We start from the raw sequence: 23,438 nt of genomic DNA, 5'->3' as shown, positions 1-23,438 counted from the left end.
AAATGGTGCAAGGAGGAGACGGGAGCGGACGTGTGGTGTGGCTTTTGCCCGAGTGTGACATCGTTTAAATAGCGGGCGAACACCCGAAGTCAACTGACATTGTGTTTAATGGCGGCCGGCTAGTGAACAAACGTGTGCCTGATGTAGGGTTCTCGGAACACGTGTGGATTTAATGAAGGAAGGTGCGTAGTCTCCAGTCGTTTGAATCCGGCGAGACGACATGTTTAGTTGGGTGTGCAGCGGGTGGTGCTCTCTCGGACATCGCGTCGCTTCAATGACGGCAATGAGAGTGTTCGCTCTGGGACGATGTCAATGCGAAGCGGCTGCTCTGCAACGACAATGAATGTGGGCAACAGATGAAAGACGGGAATGCACGCTCGCAAGGGGGGAGGCTTTGGGGTGGGCGGTTGCGAGATGCGAACATGACAGAGGTTCGGACGCGCGTAACCCTCACCCAATTTTATCTCTGGCTTACGAGAAAGACATGTCTGAACCGGTCTGCATATCCATATAGGACTATATTGAATGACAAAACACAACCATCATACAGTGGACGGTTTGAGGATGGGCGGTGGAGATGCCCTTATAGATCATCCAAAGTTTTAGTTATGTCCATGCCTAATTTCTGTAACTAGATTATGAGAATTGGAGCTAGTTGGCATCACATTTTCAAGATGACATATATACCATACCACTAATCTTTCTAGAATTGAATGCCTCACAATCAATTGAGATCTTCAATTGAAATTTGGTCATCCAATTTTGATGACGTCATCAATTTTTTAAAAACTCTCTTATTCAATTTTTAGCACAATACGCTATCATTCCAATTTTTTAAATCTTTACAATTAATTGATGCTTTAATTTAGAATTGGGCCACTCAATTTTGATCGGGTCAATAATTTCTCATGGAGCTCTCCATTTAATTATTTCAATTTTATATGTTTCCAAATTTTAAAACTCTTTCATTTGACAGAGGTATTGGATTTGGTCAATGGTTTTGATCAGGCCAATAATTTTTTAAATCAATCAACAACAATCGGTCTATAAAAACATATCAACCCCTCACAAACTTCCATCACCCACAAAAAGCGCCACCATGTGATACTTTAGCATGAATACAGTACATACAACCATCAATCTAAATATCCACGCATAAATATAAGTTGATTAGCGGATAACACAGAATCACATCGTAAAAAGCCCACCAAATAACCGCATTATAAATAAACATAAAGCACACTCCATCATCTCCCCCACCGGTGAAACTAAATATTTCATCTATAAGGGTTATTAGTTTTTTGGAAATTCGAATTTCTTTAACTTTGATCAAATTCAGGGTAAAAAATATCGACATCCAAAATATTAAAAAATGATAATTCATTTCATGATGAATCTAATAACACCGATTTGATATTATGAATTTTGATATATCTCTCTCCAAATTTGATCAAATGTAAAAAAGTTTGTCATTTTAAAAAACAATACATCATATATTTTGAAATAGAGTAAGAAAAATAAGAATCCTAACAAATTCAACGACCCAACAAAACGCATCCAACCCTTCTAGTTTTAGATTAATCGTGACTGTTAAGAGCAACTCCAACTGGACGATCCAAGCGAACGAACGCTTTGTCCGCTTTTTTCGTTTCAGTCGGTCGCCTACTTCGCATCCGCCCTGTTTTCTTTTTGGATCGGCCATGCGTCCAACACGGGCGGCCCATTTTACGTCCGTAAATTTAGATTTAAAAGGCCCCCAGCCATAGATCATGCCAACGCCCAAGAGTTCATATCGACACCATGCCAGGGGCCGGCATACATTGCCAGCCTATAGAAAACCACCATGCAGTTCGACACACATGCCAACACACCAAAATGGGCGGGAATTCGACCACGCCATGTCGGCCCATGGTCATGCCAGCACACTTGCCGGCATACAAAAAAGGGACGGTGATCTCCGTCGCAGATCATAGCTGGTCGAACTTGAGCATTTCGGTCTACATCTTCTCGAACCATAGCCTCTTCCTCGGCGACACGGTGTTCACATCAACATTCATGATCTCCACACACGTCTTCATGCTTGTGAGGGCCACTTCTTTCGCCTTGGTCTTGGCATTGGCGGCCTCAATCTCCTCCTCCTCGAGGTCGTAGTCCTCCGGGAATTCATGGTCGAGTGGGAAGCCATCTAGACCGACCTGGTCTTGCATGAAGGCGTCATGCATGTCATGTGGATCATTGGTGGCTTGCGTGAATGACGCTCGACCGTCGTGTCTTTGAGTCTCATCGAGATCGTAGGCAGCCGCGGAGTAACCACCAGCCGTCGGTGCACCGTTTTCGAAGATCATGTTCTCGAGGAAACGGTTGCCGGTGAGCGTGTCGACTAGCATCTCGCGCTGGCGTTTCCTTGTGCCTCCGGACGATGATCCGCCTGCCACCGACGTGGCGTTGAGGTCGATGGTCATTGACGCGGGCGTGGAAGGGGCCACAATGCTCACCTCCAGCAAGCATTCCTCGGAGAAGTGGCTGCCTTGCGGGTAGATGTGGAAGCCGGGAATCGGCTACGTGGAAGACGTGCGCGGCGACTTCGACCGCATCATCCAAGGATATGCTGATGAGCCCGTGCTGGCTACGACTGCGGCAACATCGGCGTTGACAAGCCCGTGCTGGCTAGGGTTTACCCCTAGGTACAACAAGGCATCCCTCGCTACCGCCTTCACCCGGGCATTGGTGTCTTTCTCATGCGCGGCGACGGCGATGGCGACGACGGCAACTGCCTCGCCCCTTGCATCCTGCGCGTGCCTCCGGTCCTTCCTCTTGGTCGACTCCACGGCCCGCTCCTCGGGCGTCAACTCCTTCTTCTTCTTGGACACAGGCGGTCTTGCAGGGGGCGCGGGGCTTGCCTCTGCCTGCGGGGGTGACGCCGGACGATGCGAGGGAGGCGAGGCCGGCGGCGGCCTCGAGGTCGTCGTCCATGGCGGTGGGAGCAGGCGCGGGAGCGAGCGGGAGGGTTTAGGGAAAGTGGAGGGAAAAAGTGGCCACTTTGCTGCCGACTGGGGGGCCAAGTATGGGAATAGGCGAGGGTCGTGCGCGTCCGTTTCGTGTCCGTGCCGATGCAAATCAAGCTCAAAATTGGGTTGGGAATGGGTCGGCACGCGGATAAAAAACGAACGCGTTTTTGTTTGGATCGGCGCGTTGGGTCAACTTTTTATACGAACCTAAATAGACGACGAAGGATCAAATGGATCATTCGTTGGAGTTGCTCTAAATACCCTATATCATAGGGATAAAACTCAAGCAATACTAGTGGCACTCTGGAATGGAATAAAGCAACAGATGTATTCTCCACCTTTAGCAGAACCGCGTCCGTGCGTATAATAGGGAGCATCCACCCGCACTGCCTCCCCCGTGTTCTTCCCCCATCCCAACTGACGCCTCCTCCGCACGAAACACCGGCGCCGCACTCATCGGAGAGGAGGAAGCTCCTGCCCCGGCTCGATCCGATGGCCAACAGCAACCTCCCGCGACGAATCATCAAGGTGAGCTTCCGATCTGATCATCCCACCACAGATCTCTCGACTCCTTCGATCCGACCCGTCTTTCTTTCTTTTCTTTTCGAGTCTAACTTTTTGGGGTTTCCGTGTGGTTGGATCTACGCAGGAGACGCAGAGACTCCTCAGCGAGCCAGGTGCGGGCGCTTTTCAATCTGCCGTTTCGTTGGATTCTGGCGAGGTGTTGCATTTCTGGGTTTTGATTCCCGTTCTTTGAATGGTTTGTTTGTGCAGCTCCGGGGATTAGCGCTTCGCCCTCGGAGGAGAACATGCGGTATTTCAACGTCATGATCCTTGGGCCGGCGCAGTCGCCCTACGAAGGTATTTCTTCTTAACACACGATAGTGATGTTGTTTGTGATATTCTAAGGTAGCGATTAGTGAATCAAGATACTCTGTTCAAAGCCTTTTTGTTAAAAATGGTTGTGTTGGAATTATGGATGGCGGAGGTTGTGCTGTTTGATCAGTCTGGTGATGTGGCCGTGTCAGTTTTAGTTTATTCCTCTGTCGGGAAGTTGTCATGTTTGATGAGTCTTAAGTTCTCTCTTTAGTATGTACTCCTAATCAGTAATGTTGGAGGGCTAATTACTAGTAGTATTGTTTCAGGGATAGATTTTTGCTACTTGCTCCAAGCTTATTTGTAATGTCACTTATTTCCATGGTCAACATTGTATTGATACGCATAGTGTAACATATTTGCTTGCTTCCCTTTGGTGTTATTCGAGCCACCTGTATGCCATACGAGAAAATGCCTCTCATCTTTGAATTGCAGAGATTTGTTAATTTAACCTAGTGAACGTACTTCCAATTATGGAAGTGAACGATAGCTGAATATTCTGCTTACCAATCTTGGTTTTGCTGTTTATACGGATTACCTTATCTTCTGCATGATATAGGCACGTTTTGTGCTGAAGTGTTAGCATTCTACTCCCTCTGTTTCTAAATGCAAGTCTTTATTGAGATTTCAATACGGACTACATACGGATGTATATAGACGTACTTTAGAGTGTACATTCACTCATTTTGCTTGTATGTAGTTTATATTGGAATCTCTAAAACGACATATATTTAGGAACGGAGTATTTATTGACCGACTTGCTTTCTTACATTGTTCCCCTTTGCTTATCTTGCTTATCTATTGGGCAGGGGGAGTTTTTAAGCTGGAACTATTTTTACCCGAGGAATATCCGATGGCTGCCCCAAAGGTAATAATCTGTAGATGAGATTTGGTTAATGTTTTCAATGCAACTATCAGACCTGTACACTTTTTACATAATTATGTTGTATTCAGAATTGTACAGTGTGATTTCCTTTTTGACCAATATATGGCTGATTTCCTCTTTCGCCAATATGGCTTCAACTTTCTTCTGCATAGTTCAGTACTTATGTTCAAGGGCTGGTCAATTGCATTTACATAACTTCGGTGGCGTTTCCAGCTTCGGATAATCAAAAAAGTGATTGATAGATTGATTTGCGTGCAAGTTGTTTGAAATCTCATGTCTAAATGTTTGTGCACATTTGTTGTGTTACTGACTGCTTTATATGTCCTGGAGGTGGTACTATATTATCACATCAACCTTATTTCCTTGTTTAGATAACTTTAGCTGCTTGATTGGACATTCCATATTAGAAACGATGGAGTGTGGGACATGTGTGGCATAATGATTAACCTATCAGGACAGTTAAGTGGGTTAGCAGAAAGCTCAGCAAAATTATCACTTGCACTAAAATCCTTCTCAAAGGCTTATGTCAAAGGTTATTTCTATATATTAGTCTAGTGGTTGTCATGGTTCTAAATGTACTTCTAGTGGTTGCCATTTTTCTATTGGTTGTGCACTGTTAAAGAGGTCCTTAAATTTCTCTTATTTGCTTGGCCGTTTGACACTAGAAATATTAGTCTATTCTGATTTTGTATTTCCTTAATTTTACAATGTAATTTTTATGGAAGGATGAATAAGTAGCACTTAACTTGTGAAGCAATTGCTACTGGATTACAGTCTCACCCTTCCTTTGGTCTCTATAAAACTGCACACTGCTATATACCATTTCTAATGCTTATATGTTGGTGGACATTTATACTTTGCTTGTTGGTAGCGCAGGTTAGGTTTCTGACCAAAATATATCATCCCAACATTGACAAGGTAAGCAGGCATGTTTCTTCAGTGTTATGTTACTTTCTCCAGCAATGATTATTCCTTAACGGATTACACCTGTAGCTTGGTAGGATATGCCTTGACATTCTCAAGGATAAATGGAGTCCGGCTCTTCAGATTCGAACAGTTCTTTTGAGGTAACTTGGCATTTCATAAACAAACAGATTCGAACAGTTTATACTTGCATTGCCGCCCCTTGACTTTTTTCTGGTTTCAGTATCCAGGCACTCTTAAGTGCACCAAATCCAGATGACCCTCTCTCTGAAAACATTGCCAAGCACTGGAAATCCAATGAGGCAGAAGCTGTTGAAACAGGTAAACGTAGCTAACGAGTCTGATAATGTTCTCCCATTTGCCCTTGGGCTATAATATCTGAACTAATTTCTGTTCTGGCGTTTGCAGCGAAGGAGTGGACCCGTCTGTACGCCAGTGGTGCATGACAACCCCATGCTGCTCTTGATGTAATAACCCATCATACTTTAGCCAGCAATCTAGTGCCATTTGGTTGGTAAAGAACAAACTGGAGATGTTTGGGCTGGAAGGAAGTATCTAAATGACTAGTGCTCGAGCTATTGGGTTGGTTGTACACCTGTGTTGGTTGGTTCCCTTTACCCTGGGGCACCTTCTGGCTGATCTGTATCTGATAGAACTTTCTATGCTCCAGTACATTGCCCTTGTGTAGGAGAACTTAACAAGTGTCCACATTGTTGAAATTGAAGCTGGCTTGTTAATTTGTTCTCGCCCTTGTTGTTTGGGAGTTGTGCCTATCATCCATGCTATGCTTGCGGGAGTTTGAATGCTCCAGGTTGCATCTGGTACGCCCGAATACTGCCTGATTTGTTTGTTACTCAAGGTGTCCGTTCCGTTACTTTTACCATCTTGAGCTCTGCCTGTCAAATGTCTTTCCTCTTATAGTCCTTCTAGCAGTAAGAGCATCTCTAGTAGAGCCCTCAAACCCTTAAAAATAACCTTTTTTTTACAGTTTTCATCGAAAAAATGGCGTAGACTAGAACCCTTAAACCCGTAAAAAAATAGAGGTCCAACCCTCAAACCCCTTTCGAGCCTGTAGAAGTGAGGGGGGTGCCCCCAACCTGCACTCATTTTTTCACCTCGTGCGGGAGGCAGTTGGTTCCCCCGTGCGGGAGGAATTCGTTCGGCCGTCGGCCCGCGCTTCGGCCGTCGCCCCTTCGCGCTCCGGTCGCCGCCCCTTCGCGCCCCGGCCGTCGACCCGCCGCCCTCCGCATCTTGCCCCGCCGTCGCCTCGCACTCCGGCCGCCGCCCCTCCACCCCTCCGCACCCCGGCCGCCGCCCCTTCGCGCCCGCCGCCGTCCGCATCTCGCCCCGCCGCTGCCCCGCGCTCCGGCCGTCGCCCCGTCGCCCCCGCGCTCTGGCCGCCGCCCCGTCGGCCCACCGCGCCCCGCCGCCCCCGCGCTCCGGCCGCTGCCCCGCCGCCCCTCTAGTACAGCAGTAGAGCACCACTGGCATTTGGATGGGCGGCGCATTGGCCCATGATGTATCTTTGTTTTACTTTTTCTATGTCCTATTTGATTCGAACAATTGTTGTAATTTGCTCAAACATTGTTGTAATGATTTGAATGATTATTGTTTTATTCGGTGTTGTAATAATAACTAGAATGATTATTGTTTTATGTCAAATGTGATTGAATTTGTGATATGTCATATGATGAAATGTGATGGAATGTGTGATATATGAAATGACAGTTTTAAGGTTTGGGGTTGGGGCAAAGACTAGAACCCTCAAACCCAACCCTTATAACAATATTCCGTTATAAGGGTTGGGTTTGAGGGTTCTAGTCTTTGCCCCTGTTTTTCAACCCTTAAAAGTGTCAAAAATGGACAATTCTCAACCCTTAAAAGTGTCAAAAATGGGCAATTCTCAACCCTTAGAACTGATTTTACATTTAAGGGTTTAGGGTTCTACTAGAGATGCTCTAAGAGCATCTGCAACCGGATCCCTCAAACCCTCACTAGATCACAAAATGGCCTTCAAAGTGGACACCCGCACTAGCCCAAATGTTTGACCTGTCTAGCACCCCTAAAACACGTGCGACCTGTCCGGCACCCCTCCGAAACGTGCGACTAGGTGAGACGTGCCCAGTTCGATCCCACATATACCCTACTCCTCACCATACAAACGCCCTACTCCTCACCATGCAAACATGAGAATGGTTTCATACTACCCGTATAATTACCTCTCAAAACCATGCCTATTTAATATCATTTTCAACCCAACCAAAATCGAACCCATTATTTTTACCCAAACCAATTAAAACCTAATACATAATTGTGAGTTTAAACCCAATATATAACTTTGGGTTTGCTTTAATATACATACGATCACACAAATTGACATCTTAAGAAGCAAATAAGATGAAAAAGATATAAGCGCATCTACAACACTTTGAAAATAAAGTTATCCTTCAGATACAGTCAGCACACAGCAAGAGGCAAAAAGAAAATACCAACGGGTAAAAAGCTCACTGACAAATGTATTAAAACCAAATTGCTTAGCCAAAGCACAAGCATACACTTCCAATTTACATAGTGCATCACAACATGCACGCGGATAAAAAATACTCGTCCTCGGTCGTCGTTGATTATTGTAGATAACCAATGCCTAGAAACCGGTTTGGACCCATAGCTTATAACCGTTAATAACAAAACTATTTAAACCCATACCCAACTATATCCAAACTGATTTCTCCACATACCCAAACCAAAATCTTTACCTAATAATAAAGAGGCTATCACTTCCGTCGGAAAACCCACCGAGGTAATTTTATAAAAAAGCCCTTACTGTTTATGACATTAAACTCGTAGGATATATATTAAATATATTTTTAAATACTCATATCTTTTAAACCGTAACTCCAAATTTAACATATTATACATGGAATTTGATTAGAAAAATATGTAGAATTTAAATATGATATTATTTTATCTGTTAAACGTCTAATAAAAATACTATCTAGGGTGCAATCTTAATAAATAAGTCATTATTCGTCTTTCTTTCATACCGGTACTCATTCGGATTAGGGATGAACACGTCAACAAAATCAGGATTAGAGATGAAACTGAAGGTCACTTGACTGATTCTTTGTGGTAGTCATCCGGATTGGGGATGAACACGTCAACAAAATCAGGATTAGAGATGAAACCGAAGGTCACTTGACTGATTCTTTGTACGTATTAAATCTACATGCAAGACGTGTTAAAATAGAAGACCTGTGAAATTTTAAACTGCATTTTTGTAGGATAAGACCATCTTTATTTGTATCGTAACTATAAATTCTCAAATTATAGACATTTTTTATAAGTTAAGAGCGTGTGCCGTGTGGTATTTCTTTCTCCCGTTGCAACGCATAGGCCCTTTTGCTAGTCAAACTAAAAAAAACTCAGCCCAATAAAACCTGAACCAATCAAACCTGAATTAAAACCAAACCTTTATACCCGGTTTTTTATTAACTATTCTCGGGTTTATCACCACAACAAACCAAACCATAGACACACTCCTCAAGGAGTAATCAAGCTCCGCCCGAGACGACGAGGAGCTCGCCGGCCCTTTGCATTGCCCTTCGCTTGTCAAGGATGGGCAAGGGTGGGGGCTTAGGGCATCTCCAGCCGCGCCTCAACAGGCCCCTTTTTAATCACCGTCGCTAAAAATCCGCCCAGTCACGTCCCCAACCGGTTGGGCCCATTTTTTGTGCCAGCGAACCCAGCATGCTGGGGGCATTAGGGGGCTCCGATGAAAGGAAAAGTGGCGTGTGGGACAATATTGTCAGGCGAGAAACGCCTTTCCCCCGCCAGATTCGCCCTCGCGCGCCACATGACCCTTGCTGCCATGCCGATTCCGGCGCCGCCCACCTGCCCACAACCGCTACCCGCCGCTAGAAAAGGTCATTTCCCTGTTGGTTTTGCGACAACCTCCACCCGCTCTCCTGGGCGAGCTTTTCAGACCGTGCATGCGGGGATACCGGCGGCTGCCCACCCACCACGCCCGCTAGGTGTTCGGTGATTTGCTTGCTTGGCCATGGACACATACTGTGAGGACGCGCTCGCGGCTTTGATGGAGGAAGCCGAGGACGATACCGCCAACGAAGAGTATCTCATGATCCTCGTCGTGCTGGCCGGCTTGGCGGCTGCCGAGCAAGCATTTGGTGTGTTATTGAGCATTTGGTGTGTTCTAATCTCGATTTGCTGTTGCCCGGTACCCCGTTTTGACCTGATCGAGATCTCAGATGTGGGAGCTGATGAATTGTTGTGTCATATTGCACAACATGATCATTGAGAGCGAGCAGAAAGAGTTAGTGTTTGACACTGAATCATATTTCACGCAGGGTCCTCTTGCAATTGTTGATCACGAGGTACCGGTAATATGGGCTGCCTTCCTTAATATGTGCCAAGAGATCCGAGACACACGGATACATCAAGAACTGCAAGATCTGGTAAAGCATTTACGGAGGTTCAAGGGCAACGCCTAGTTTGATTTGTTTTAATTTGTGTTTGAATTATGAGCTTACTTCGTTGAATTATTTGATTTGTATTGATTTCTGTGATGAACTTTGTCATATTTTTTTAAAAATGTAAAAAATAGCCAAATTTGAATCGAAATTAGGCTGAATGACCTCCTTTGTGACGTCATTCGCCGGTCCTTGACGTCAGCACGGACGGATGCCCGCTGCCACAAAAATGCATGGCATCGCGGCAGGGAGTTGCCAGTGCACCGACGGCTCTGCGCCTAGCCAAGGAGCATCCCCACGCTGCTCGGCGCCTCGTTAGCCTCCCCTCATTGCCCGACGGTGGCACCACCACCGACGACGATGACACCCCCCTGGCCGCAGAAATCTACGGTGATGAGTAGTTCTAGATCGTATTTTGCTATCAAACAATCTATGTCCGGTTTTTACATTGCATGAGTTCAAAAGTTTCCATATGAGGATGACAGTTGTGGACACGGGTATTTGAGGGATGACCGGACACTGTCCTCAGATTTACAGGGGCTCAAATTGTTTGCGTCGACGGCTCAAACACCTTGTTTGAGGGATGAAAAGAACACGCAGGCAATATTAGTTGAGTTGGTTTAGACGGACCAATCTCGGTTCCTGCTACTACCGGAGCCAACAGAGCAACTGATCCACTGTAGTGAGGCAGTGCGTTGCACACACGAGAAAGCCACAGCACGTGCGACGGCGACAGCCGACAGGTAGCAACAAAAGCCACTGTATTTTGGAAGAAATGTTTGCTTCCACCCACGAGAAGGCAGATGTGCGTGCAAGACAGATTACGTGCGTAGGATTATTGCCCTGTCACAGACGGCTTCATTTGCTGTCAGTTTCCATGGAAGACGGCCTATACCTATGGCTAAACAGCAGCGCCGAGCCGTCTCACACAGGGCGGAGCACAGGTCCACATCCGCGCAGCACCACTCCATGCAGTGTACCGTGCAGGCTAAATACGGCGGAAAGAGAAATACAGTCTGTCTACAACGGAGACCTCCTTGTCACTCACCGGGTAAGAGCATCTCTAGCGCACTCTGTATAAATGGTTAAATCCATAATCCTTTTTCGTCTTACAGTTTTATTCAAAAAAAATGTTCATAAGAGAAACCGTAAAAGTGATTCAACCCGTAAAATTTTTAAAGGTCACGTAAAAACCACATCCGAAACCCTTGTACGTAAAGATTGGAAGGCCAAACCGAAAGGGTCCTTATAACGGTCAAACATCGTCGGAGCAAACACACCGCCGCGGAGTTTGCCGGAATCGCCCTAAACTCGCTGGAATTCATCACCGCACGCCAGAAAAGTCCGCTGAACGCTGCAACTGATCGCCGACAGTTTGAATTGGATGAGTTCGACCTCGCCGTGGCCTCCCATGACCTCAGCCTGGCTGTCAGAATCCTCCCGGCACGGCCGGCAAAGGGGCACGGCTCGGCCGGCGCGGCTGGCAATAGAGCTGGACAGTGTCGGCGGGCGACGGAGCATGGCCGGCGGGTGACAAGGCATGGTCGGCGAGGCTGGGCGTGGTCAGCGAGGATGGGCGTGGCCGGCGTGGCGATGGGGTGAGGTCGACGAGCGACGGGGCGCGGCAAACGGGGTTGGACACGATCGGCATGGCCGACACGGCCGGCTGGAGGAAGGGGCGGCGGCCGTCGGACCAGAAGAAGGAGCTCTTTATCCCAGTTTTACAGTTTCTGTTCGATCGTAGCTAAAATGGACCCTTAAAATGCCTCTTTTCGACCCATATCCCAGTTTTACAGTTTGCGTTTTTACGAGGTCTGCTAGAGATGCTCTAAGAGCATCTACAACCCGTCGTGTCAAACCTGACTCAAACGAGTCCGGTCGAACGTACCGGTTACTATGACCAGTGACAAAAAATATATCCAAACAGGCTTATTAAACAAGCCTCAAATGTTTGGGTTGACCGACAACCCTCATATCGAGTTTAAATATGAAGCGTCCGAACATGTGAGGGGCACATGTGGTACGTAGAACCTCACAGTCCGATTCCTTCACAATTTGCATCAAATTCACCAAATCCTTCCTCCAACTCTCACCTCACTCCCGCCTCTTCCACGTCGAGCCCTCGCCGTCCGTCACCCTTTCTCCCCATTCTCACCACCGGTCCCGATCCACTGGTATAGATGTCGTCCAGCCCGTCCCCGACCGTCGCGACAAAGACTGCGTCCGCGTCGTCCGTCGGCGTCCCGTCCTCGATTTCGTCGTGCAAGCCTGTGAACATCGCTCGGAAGATGTGGAGACGCCGATAGCGAGAGAGGGAAGCAACAACGACGACATATGGAGGTGCGCACGTGAACGAGCAGTTGCCCCCTTCCTCACCGTGACCAGAACCCCACACCCCATCCATCCTTCCGCTGACACGTATTGCACCGTCGGACCATGTTGGGACACAGGAGTATCCGACAAACACTAGGGCCATTCTGAAGAGCTTTCCGCTCACGCAGATGTCGACCGTGGACGTATGTAACTCGTCGCAGCTTGTTCGGGCATGGATGAGCATGGGCACGATGTCGTTTGGGCTATCCACGACATGTTTGACAGAATGACAGAACAAGAAACATTATGTTTTCTTGCTCATGTCCGATCAACTTTGCATATGTCATGTTCGATGTTTCGCATAGACCGTTAGTTCATTTCATATATGATGAATGCTTGCAAACCATGATCATTTAGGAGGCGTTAATGTCGGACATGATCAATGGCATTAAAGGTCCGACCCAAATGGAGTACAAATTGGGGGGCACCACATTTGAAATTGGGACAACATCCGATCCCAAACAAAGCAAGAAGAAGAAGAAGGAAAAGGAAAATACGACAAAGGCAAGAGGTCTCACATTCTCAAATTTTGAGGACATCTTGTTGGTCAGAGCTTGGTTGGACACAACAATGGATCCAATATACGACACCGAGCAAAATGGGATCAAGTATTGGTTAAAGATTTGGAAGTAGTATCACGACCAAAAGGAATATGTGGAGCCGCACCATAGCGTGACCAACCGCAACGTGCCATCTCTCCAACATTGATGGGGGAATTTTTAAGGAGAAGTGAAGATGTATGTAGCTACTACTCCCAAGTGACCAAACACCTTCAAAGTGGGATGGGAGTGGCAACTCACGTGAGCTCAGTTGCTTCATCTTGTCAAGGACCTCACGTGATGCCGCGACATTTTTTCCGTGAGGGAGAACAAGAAAGGGGAGAGGTACAAGCTCATGTTGGATGCACAAAAGGAGAGGATGGACTGGGACAGCAAGAGGGCAAAAAAGAAGTTGGAAATTGAGAGGAATAAGATCAAGTCGGAGAAGCAAGAGGCGTCAGTCAAATGGGAGCTAAAAAGGCCCAGACATTTGGAGAGATTGAGCTTGAAAAGAAAAGGTTGCAACTCGCACAATACGGGGAGGATGCCAAGATCATGTTGGCAGATGACACCCTCTTGGATGAGCATGCAAATAAATGGATAGCGGATACGAAAAGGAAGATCAACGAGCATAGGGAGTACGAGGCGACAAGGACGGCTACGACAGCAGCAGAGCATGATGCAAGGATGCACACGGACCATGCAACCCGGATGCAGGAGCACGACGCAAGGATGGCCTTGAAGCAAGCGGAATGGAGGCGTCCTATGAGTGATCCGGCCAGCAAGCGAGGCATCTGTCATTCTCGGACACTGGTTTCATTTTGGCATGTCCGGAATGTTGAACTATGGTTTGCTTTGCTTTGTTTCGAACTATTGAATTCGGAAAATTTGTATCTTATGATGGATGTTCATGGATTGCATGGATTTGAGGCTCCGCATTTGAGGTATGTGGATGTGCGGCAACCCATATGAGGGGCGGACAGGCGATATCCGTGGAAGCGTGTGGACGTGCTCGCGAGCATATAGGGGGCTGGATTTGCCAAGTCTGGATGTACATGCTCTAATAACATCTAACCAAACCTCACACTGGTCCCCCAATCCGATCATTGTCTAAACGAAAAATGCCATCTAATTAGACGCCACATATCCAACCCAAATGCACAAACTGATCAATAATCCCCATATACAGTTTGTACGTGGGGTGGATATAAGGACGCCTAGATGCGCCTGGACACATGTGCCATGTCCGATCCGGTCCATCCGACCACAAATAAATTGAATCTTATCAACACTCCAGACAAAACCCTAGTTGTATTCCACTCCACTCCCCTCCCCTCTCGCAGTACCAAGCTCCTCTCGAGCAAGCTATGTTGTTCCCTTTCATGAAGGCTACTGGATCCGACTCCGAGATATTTGGATCCAAAGACTGAGAGCTCATCCCTTGCAGCCTTGAGGAGCTGATGGCCATCCACGCTGTTCTCCAACGCTCTCCAGAGGAGATCGCCCTCCCCGAGTCTTCAACTAGCCGTTGGTAATTGATTGCCCAAATTGGTGTGTCATGGTGCGTGCCCGCGGCCTCGCCAGATGCGATGACCACCACATGGCGCAACTCCGCAGTGTCACCGAAATTGTTCAGGTGGCACCTCTCCCCGCAATGTCGGTTGCCAAAATGGAGGCTATATGCGCCTCCATTCGATAAGGAGGCACATAGTGCCCATCGCGCGAGGTTGCAGGCACGGCTTCAAGGAGAGGCAGCAACGGCAAACCATGACGCGGAGGCGGCTTCGACAATGCACAAGGAGGCATGAGAGGAATCCCTCAATGCACGCATAGCGATAAGTGGTGAAGAAGGATGGTGAAGGCGATTAGAAAAGATCAAAGCAGGGGAAGACTACCCAATGAGGAGTAGGATGAGGACGTCAACAAATTGAAATACTCCAATAGTGAGCAGAGCCGCCTCGATATGTTCTGCATTTTCAACCGCTACTGTCGCACAGAAGATGGTAAAGATAATGATAAGGCTGGTCATGGATAAGCCTTTTCCATTTCATTTTACTCATAATTAGTAGAGCATGTCAATTTTTTAGAGCAAGTCAAACGGGGCGACCCATTTCGTCCGATGTTGTTCGTTTGGGTCCATGCGGATGGAAAAGATGGCCCAAGCGCCAACCCAAATGGACGCACATCCGCTTTTCGTCCGCCTGTCGACCCATTTCCAGCCCAATTTTGAGCCCGATTTGGGTTGGTGTGTACACAAAGCGGACGCGGACGACGAGCGCTTTCTCCATCCCCTGGCCCGCTAGTCGGTGACACATTGGTCGTTCTCCACCCCTAGTGATAGCGTTGAGAGCTAGCCCTCACCTCGCCACCAGCCCGGTCGCCACCGCCCAGTTCCGGCGCCTCCTCCCGTACCTTCCCAGCGCCTACTGTTGGGGATATAACCCCGAGGTATAACCCGCCCTACTGGGTCGGGTCATATAGTGGCGACTTAAAGTCTACACTCCAGATGGGCCTTAGCATTCTTGGAACACAGTTACAAGACGACTTACAGAGTAAGCCATCAGGCGGCCCAAGACATGAAGATGACAACAGGCGGCCCATGAGGTGGAGAGTCGCCAGGAGTTTCCTTGCTTAGGAGGCAAGGCGAGTTAGAGGCATATCGGGTCACGAATCATAGTACAACCTGAACTCTTGTAAACCCTGGGTCTCTACCTCTATATAAGGGCGAGCCCTTGAGATCAATAGGGTTAAGTTACAATCCTTCGATAGCTTGGTCAAGCGAATCCGCTCCCTTGTAATCGATATCCCCATTAATATACACAAAGCAGGACATAGGCTTTTAGCTCCATCGGAGGGGCTGAACCTGGGTAAACTTGTCTCTCGTTCCAGATCAACCCCTTTGAGTCGACACAGAGCTTCTATGGCCTCACCACTAAGTCCTTTCATGAGGACATCTGCCGTGACAAAAATACGACAGTTGGCGCCCACCGTGGGGCCCTCGCACGATGGTGTTGAGTTCTCAAAGGGAGCCCTTCCAGGGTTCGGGAGCTACGTGGTTGGTCTGATGACCAAGAGCCGCCGGGGAAAGTGCTACATCAATAACTCAAGCTAGAGTCCCGAGGCCGATTCAATTGAGTCTGGATACCGGCCCCCTTCGGCAAGAACCACATCTTCATCGACGAAATCGGCGTGTCGGTTGATTAGGTAATTCGTAACGGGTAGCAAGTAACAAATGTAACAATGGGGCAGCAAGGTAGCCCAATGCTTTTTGTAGCAAAGGACAAGCGTGGACAAACTCTTATATAAGGAAAAGCGCTCCCGAGGACACATGGGAATTTATGTCAAGCTAGTTTTCATCATGCTCATATGATTCGCGTTCGTTACTTTGATAATTTGGTATGTGGGTGGACCGGTGCTTGGGTGCTGCCCTTACTTGGAAAAACATCCCACTTATGATTAACCTCTCTCGCAAGCATCCTCAACTATGAAAGAAGAATTAAGATAAATCTAACCATAGCATGAAACATATGGATCCAAATCAGCCCCTTACGAAGCAACGCATAAACTAGGGTTTAAGTTTCTGTCACTCTAGCAACCCATCATCTACTTATTACTTCACAATGCCTTCCCCTAGGCCAAAATAATGGTGAAGTGTCATGTAGTCGATGTTCACATGACACCACTAGAGGAGAGACAACATACATCTTATCAAAATATCGAACAAATACCAAATTCGCATGATTACTTATAACAAGACTTATCCCATGTCCTCAGGAACAAACGTAACTACTCACAAAGCATATTCATGTTTATAATCAGAGGAGTATTCATAATCATTAAGGATCTGAACATATAATCTTCCACCAAATAAACCAACTAGCATCAACTACAAGGAGTAATCAACACTACTGGCAACCCACAAGTACCAATCTGAGGTGTTGAGCCAAAGATCAAATACAAGAGATGAACTTGGGTTTGCAGAGGAGATGGTGCTGATGAATATTTTGATGGAGATTAACCCCCTCTCATTGAGAGGATCATTGGTGATGACGATGGCTTTGATTTCCCCCTCCGGGAGAGAAGTTTCCTCAATAGAATAGCTCCGTTAGAGCTCTAGATTGGTTGTGTCGAAATTCCACCTCGAGACGGCGGCACCTCGTCCCGAAAGCTCTAATATGATTTTTTTTCCAAGTCAAAACCCTTCATATAGCAGAAGATGGGCACTTGAGGCCTGCGAGGGGGCCCACAAGCCTGCAAGGCGCGACTAGGGGGTAGGCCGCACCCCCTCGCTTGTGACCTCCTGGTGGGTCCCCTCTAGTATATATTTCGCCCAATATTTTTTTATATATTGCAAAAAATTCTCCGTAACTTTTCAGGACTTTTGGAGCTGTGCAGAATAGGTCTATCTGATTTTCTCCATTTCCGGTCCAGAATTCCAGCTGCGGGATTTATCCCTCTTCATCTAAACCTTGTAAAATAAGAGAGAAAAGTCATAAGTATTGTACCATAATGTGTATTAACAGCCCATAATGCAATAAATATCGATATAAAAGCATGATGCAAAATGGACGTATCAACTCCCCCAAGCTTAGACCTCGCTTGTCCTCAAGCGAAAACCGAGATCGATAAATATGCCCACATGTTTAGAGATAGAGGTGTCGATATAATAAAATATGGACATGAAGGCATCATGGTTATCTTTAGAACAACAACACATATTGACATAGAATATCTTATGCTAGAGTAACAATTCATTCACAAGGAAAAATATGAATCAAGAACTTTATTGAGAACTAACAAACTATGATTTTAGTCATCGAAGCAATTCCAATTTATTGTAATGTAGGAAAGAGTCAATATAAGAGCTTGCAAAGAAAATCCACATGCTCAATCATCTTATGGTCTTTCATAATTGCTAACACTCACGCGGTACCTATGAGGTCAAAGCTTCAATTGGACACAGAGAAAGATAGGGGCTTATAATTTTGCCTCCCAACTATTTACCTCAAGGGTAATGTCAACAATAATAACTCATGATCACCCACATCCGAGTGGATATATTTGTTTAGATCATTCCCCAACACATGATGCTTGCCAAAAGATAAAGTCAAAATAAAGGAAATGGTGAAGATCACCACAATTCTTACATAAAGGTAAGTACTAGAAAGTAAAGGTAATAGATAGGCCCTTCGCAGAGGGAAGCAGAGGTTGTCATGCGCTTTTGTAGTCGGATGCGCAATCCCTTAATGCAAAAGAACGTCACTTTATATTGCCCCTTGTGATAACGAACTTTATTATGCAGTATGTCGTTTTTATTTCTTCTATATCAAAAGTTCGTATAAAGTTTACTTTCCTCGCACTAATAAATCACACATATTTAAGAGAATTTTTTTATTGCTTGCAGTGATGACAACTTACTTGAAGGATCTTACTCAATCCATAGGTAGGTATGGTGGACTCTCAAGGCAAAACTGGGTTAAAGGTTTTTGGATGCACAAGTAGTATCTCTACTTGGTGCAGAAGTTTTTGGCTAATATGAGGTGGAAGCAAGCGACACATGTTGAAGGATCTAAAACCATATAACTTCTATTCGGAAATAAGCAAACATAACTCAATGTCTTCCTTGTCCAACATCAACTTCTTAACATATAATATTTTAATGAGTGCTCACAATCATAAAAGATGTCCAAGATAATATATTTATATGTGAACCTCTCTTTCTTTATTACTTCCTTATAATTGCAACAATGACCAATAGCTTTGTTTGTCAACTCACAACAAATTCCAATCGACATACTTTTTATATGTGAAGTCATCACTCCCCATAAGATCATTATGTATGATATTTTGCTTTTATTCTATACTTCTTTCTATTTATTTTTCTCAAGATCATAGCAAGCAAGCAAAGCCCTCGACTCAAAACTACTCTTTATTATATAACTCTCGGACTTGCTTACATAGGGGGAACATAAAGCAAAACTCAAAACTAGATCACACTAAAAATTTATTCTACTAGATCAAGATATAACCAAAAGGATTGAACGAAGAAAAATGAAGAAAGTAAAAGGTGTGATGGTGATACGATACCGGGGCACCTCCCCCAAGCTTGGCACGAGCCAAGGGGAGTGCTCATACCCATGTGTTTAGTTGTCTTTCTTCGGAGGTGGTAATGTTGGAGTTGTTGGTGAGGTTGAAGGTTTGTCCTCCGTATTCCAAGGCATGGACTCACCATCGTGAAAATATGAACTAGTCTCCGGGATCCTCAAGCCTGCAGCCAAACTCATTTTCTTAAATATGTATTCATACTCACAGTTTTGGTTTTGCAAGTCATAGATCTGGGCTTGGAGGTGCTCGATTTTCTCGTAAATCTTGAAGACGTGATCCCAGAGGTCCTTGGCGTTTAGCTTGTGCTTATGGGTAAACTCAGTGATCATCAGGTGATTGGTATTAAGTCCTCGTTCCATCATCCCTTGGCACTTGAAGACTTCTTGCTCCATTGCTTTGAGCCTTGCCTCCACGCTTCTCGTCTTCTTTGGCCCCTCAACATCATGGATGTGCAACACCCCTCATGTATCTCAATGGTTTGAGGGTGTTGCAGAACCTCCGCAAGGTAGGGGTTGATGACCCTCTCAAAGAACTTGTCCTTGAGAGTACTTGAAGATGTCATGTTGATCAAAATTTGTTACAGAAACAGCTCAAAACGAAAACAAGAGATATTGTCGAGATATGAAGGTCAAGACCTTCGGGAGATTATATAATGAATTTTTGCTGACCCGAATGAGTATTCCACAAGAAAACGGAGTCCGGAGGGTGCACGGGGTGGCCACAAGCCTGCAGTGCGCGCCCAGGGGGTAGGTCGCGCCCTCGTGGCTTGTCGCCTCCTCATGCACTCTTCGGATTTCTTTAAACTTCCCTATTTTTTATATTCCAAAACTTGTAAAATTGCCATTAGAAAAGTTTTAGAGTCAGTTTGCTTACCGTAACACATACCTATTCTCTTTCGGAGTCCGAAACATTATGATAGGTTTCCCTAATGTACTCTTCCGGTGTTATGGTATTGATAATATTAGTTTCAACATTTATAGGAGTACCTGAGATATAATGTTTGATTCTTTGCCCATTTACCACCTTCGGATTTGTGCCTTCGACCTTGTTGATCTTGATGGCACCGGAACGATATAGTTCCTCGATAATGTAAGGCCCTTCCCGTTTAAAGAGAAGTTTTCCTGCAAAAAATCTTAAACGTGAGTTGTATAGCAAGACATTATCACCTACATTGAATTCACGCTTTTGTATCCTTCTATCATGCCATCTCTTAACCTTTTCTTTAAACAACTTAGCATCCTCATAGGCCTGGGTTCTCCATTCATCAAGTGAGCTAATGTCAAATAACCTCTTTTCACCAGCAAGTTTGAAATCATAGTTAAGTTCTTTAATTTCCCAATAAGCTTTATGTTCTAGCTCTAGAGATAAGTGACATGCTTTACCATAAACCATTTTATAAGGATACATACCAATAGGGTTTTTGTAAGCGGTTCTATAAGCCCATAATGCATCGTCAAGTTTTTTAGACCAATTCTTCCTAGATCTATTAACAGTATTTTGCAAGATCAATTTAATTTCTTTGTTGCTCAATTCTACTTGCTCACTAGAATGAGGATGATAAGGAGATGGAATTCTATGATTGACATCATACCTAGCAAGCAATTTACGGAAAGCACCATGAATAAAGTGTAAACCACCATCAGTCATTAAATATCTAGGGACTCCAAATCTAGGGAAAATAACATCTTTCAACATTTTAATAGAAGTGTTATGATCAGCACTACTAGTTGGAATAGATTCTACCCACTTAGTAACATAATCAACAACAACTAGATTATGAGTATACCCATTGGATTTTGGAAAAGGTCCCATATAATCGAAACACCAAACATCAAATGGTTCAATAACTAGAGAGTAATTCATAGGCATTTCCTGACGTCTACTAATATTACCAATTCTTTGGCATTCATCACAAGACAAGACAAACTTACGAGCATCCTTGAAGAGAGTAGGCCAATAAAAACCAGATTGTAATACCTTGTGTGCAGTTCTATCTCTAGCGTGATGTCCTCCGTAGACCTCAGAGTGATACTTGTATAGGATATGTCCCTGTTCATGCTCAGGTACACAACGTCTAAAAATACCATCTACTACTTTATAAAGGCGTGGATCGTCCCAAAAGTAATGTATTAAATCATAGAAGAACTTTTTCTTTTGTTGGTATGTGAAACTAGGCGGTATAAATTTAGCAACGATGTAGTTAGCATAATCAACATACCAAGGAGCATTGTGTGATGCATTTATGACAACTAATTGTTCATCATGGAAGCTATCATCAATAGGTAGTGGGTCATCAAGAACACTCTCTAATCTAGACAAGTTATTTTCTACAGGGTTATCAGTGCCCTTTCTATCAATAATATGCAAATCAAATTCTTGTAGCAGAAGAACCCATCTAATAAGTCTAGGTTTAGTATCTTTCTTTTCCATAAGGTACTTAATAGCAGCGTGATTAGTGTGAACAGTTACTTTGGAATCGACAATATAAGATCTAAACTTATCGTAAGCAAACACAACTGCTAAAAATTCCTTTTCAGTGGTAGCGTAGTTTCTTTGAGCACTGTATAGAGTTTTGCTAGCGTAATGGATGCCATTTAATTTCTTATCAACTCTTTGTCCTAGAACAACACCAACAACATAATCACTAGCATCACACATAATTTCAAAGGGTAGGTTCCAATCAGGTGGTTGAACAACAGGTGCAGTGATCAAGGCTCTCTTAAGAATTTCAAATGCTTCTACACAATCATCATCAAAAACGAATGGAACATCCTTTTGCAAAATGTTAGTGAGAGGCTTAGAAATCTTAGAGAAGTCTATAATAAATCTCCTGTAGAAACCAGCATGACCAAGGAAGCTTCTTACACCTTTGACGTTTGTTGGACAAGTCATTTTTTCAATGGCATCAACTTTAGCTTTATCAACTTCAATACCTATTTCGGAGATTTTGTGTCCCAAGACAATGCCTTGATTAACCATAAAGTGGCACTTCTCCCAATTCAAGACAAGATTAGTTTCTTCACATCTCTGCAAAAATCGATCAAGGTTGCTTAAGCAATCATCAAAAGAAGTTCCGTAAACGGAAAAATCATCGATGAAAACCTCAACAATCTTTTCACAAAAGTCAAAGAATATAGCCATCATACATCTTTGAAAGGTAGTAGGTGCATTGCATAAACCAAAAGGCATACGTCTATAAGCAAAGGTACCGAAAGGGCAAGTAAAAGTGGTCTTCTCTTGATCCTCTTTTGATACACGTATTTGAGAGAAGCCAGAATAACCATCTAGAAAGCAAAAAATGTGTATGTTTGGATAGTCTTTCTAGCATTTGATCAATAAAAGGTAGCGGGTAATGATCTTTCCTAGTAGCCTTATTTAATTTCCTAAAATCAATTACCATTCTATATCATGTAACAATTCCTTGCGGGATCAGTTCATCTTTATCATTAGGAACAACGATAATACCTCCCTTTTTAGGGACACAATGAACGGGACTAACCCATCTACTATCAGCAATAGGATAAATTATACGTGCCTCCAGAAGCTTTAGAATTTAATTTCTTAACACTTCCTTCATTTTAGGATTTAATCGTCGTTGGTGATCAACAACTGGTTTAGCATCAAGCTCCATATTGATTTTGTGCTGACATAGAGTGGGACTAATGCCCTTAAGATCAGAAATAGTATATATAATAGCGGCACGGTGCTTCCTCAGAGTTTTCAATAATATCTTTTCTTCATGCTCTCAAAGGTTAGCACTAATAATAACAGGATATATCTCTTTTTCATCAAGATAAGCATACTTCAAAGTATCAGGTAATTGTTTAAGCTCAAACACGGGATCACCCTTAGGTGGAGGAGGATCCCCAAGTATTTCAAGAGCAGGTTGTGTTTCAAAATATTCTGTTGATCAAAGAAAATCTTATCTATTTCATTCCTTTCATTCATATGCGTATCATTTTCATGGTCTAGAAAATATTGTTCTAAGGGATCGTTAGGAGGCACAACGGTAGAAGCGAGACCAATAATTTCATCTTTACTAGGCAATTCTTTGTCATGGGGCTGTCTACGAAATTTAGAGAAATTGAACTCATGAGATGCATCCCCAAAACTTACAGTAACCGTTTCTTTTTCACAATCAATCTTAACATTAACAATATTCAAGAAGGGTCCACCGAATATAATGGGACAAAAATCATCTTTTGGGGAACCAAGAACAAGAAAATCAGTAGGATACTTT

General features: G+C 44.6%; 1 protein-coding gene across 1 annotated transcript; it reads left to right on the top strand.

Moving 5' to 3' along the window:
- Positions 1-3,310: 3,310 nt before the first annotated feature.
- On the top strand, positions 3,311-6,439 carry LOC123444079 (ubiquitin-conjugating enzyme E2 36). The gene is made up of 8 exons (XM_045120691.1): positions 3,311-3,536; positions 3,658-3,685; positions 3,783-3,869; positions 4,694-4,752; positions 5,647-5,688; positions 5,764-5,837; positions 5,918-6,015; positions 6,103-6,439. Exons 1-8 carry the CDS (start codon positions 3,501-3,503, stop codon positions 6,138-6,140), a joined length of 462 nt encoding a protein of 153 aa, XP_044976626.1. The 5' UTR covers positions 3,311-3,500; the 3' UTR covers positions 6,141-6,439.
- Positions 6,440-23,438: the final 16,999 nt, after the last annotated feature.

Source organism: Hordeum vulgare, chromosome 3H, assembly GCF_904849725.1.
Source record: "Hordeum vulgare subsp. vulgare chromosome 3H, MorexV3_pseudomolecules_assembly, whole genome shotgun sequence".
Lineage (NCBI taxonomy): Eukaryota > Viridiplantae > Streptophyta > Magnoliopsida > Poales > Poaceae > Hordeum > Hordeum vulgare.
This window is presented reverse-complemented; position numbering and strand designations above follow the sequence as displayed.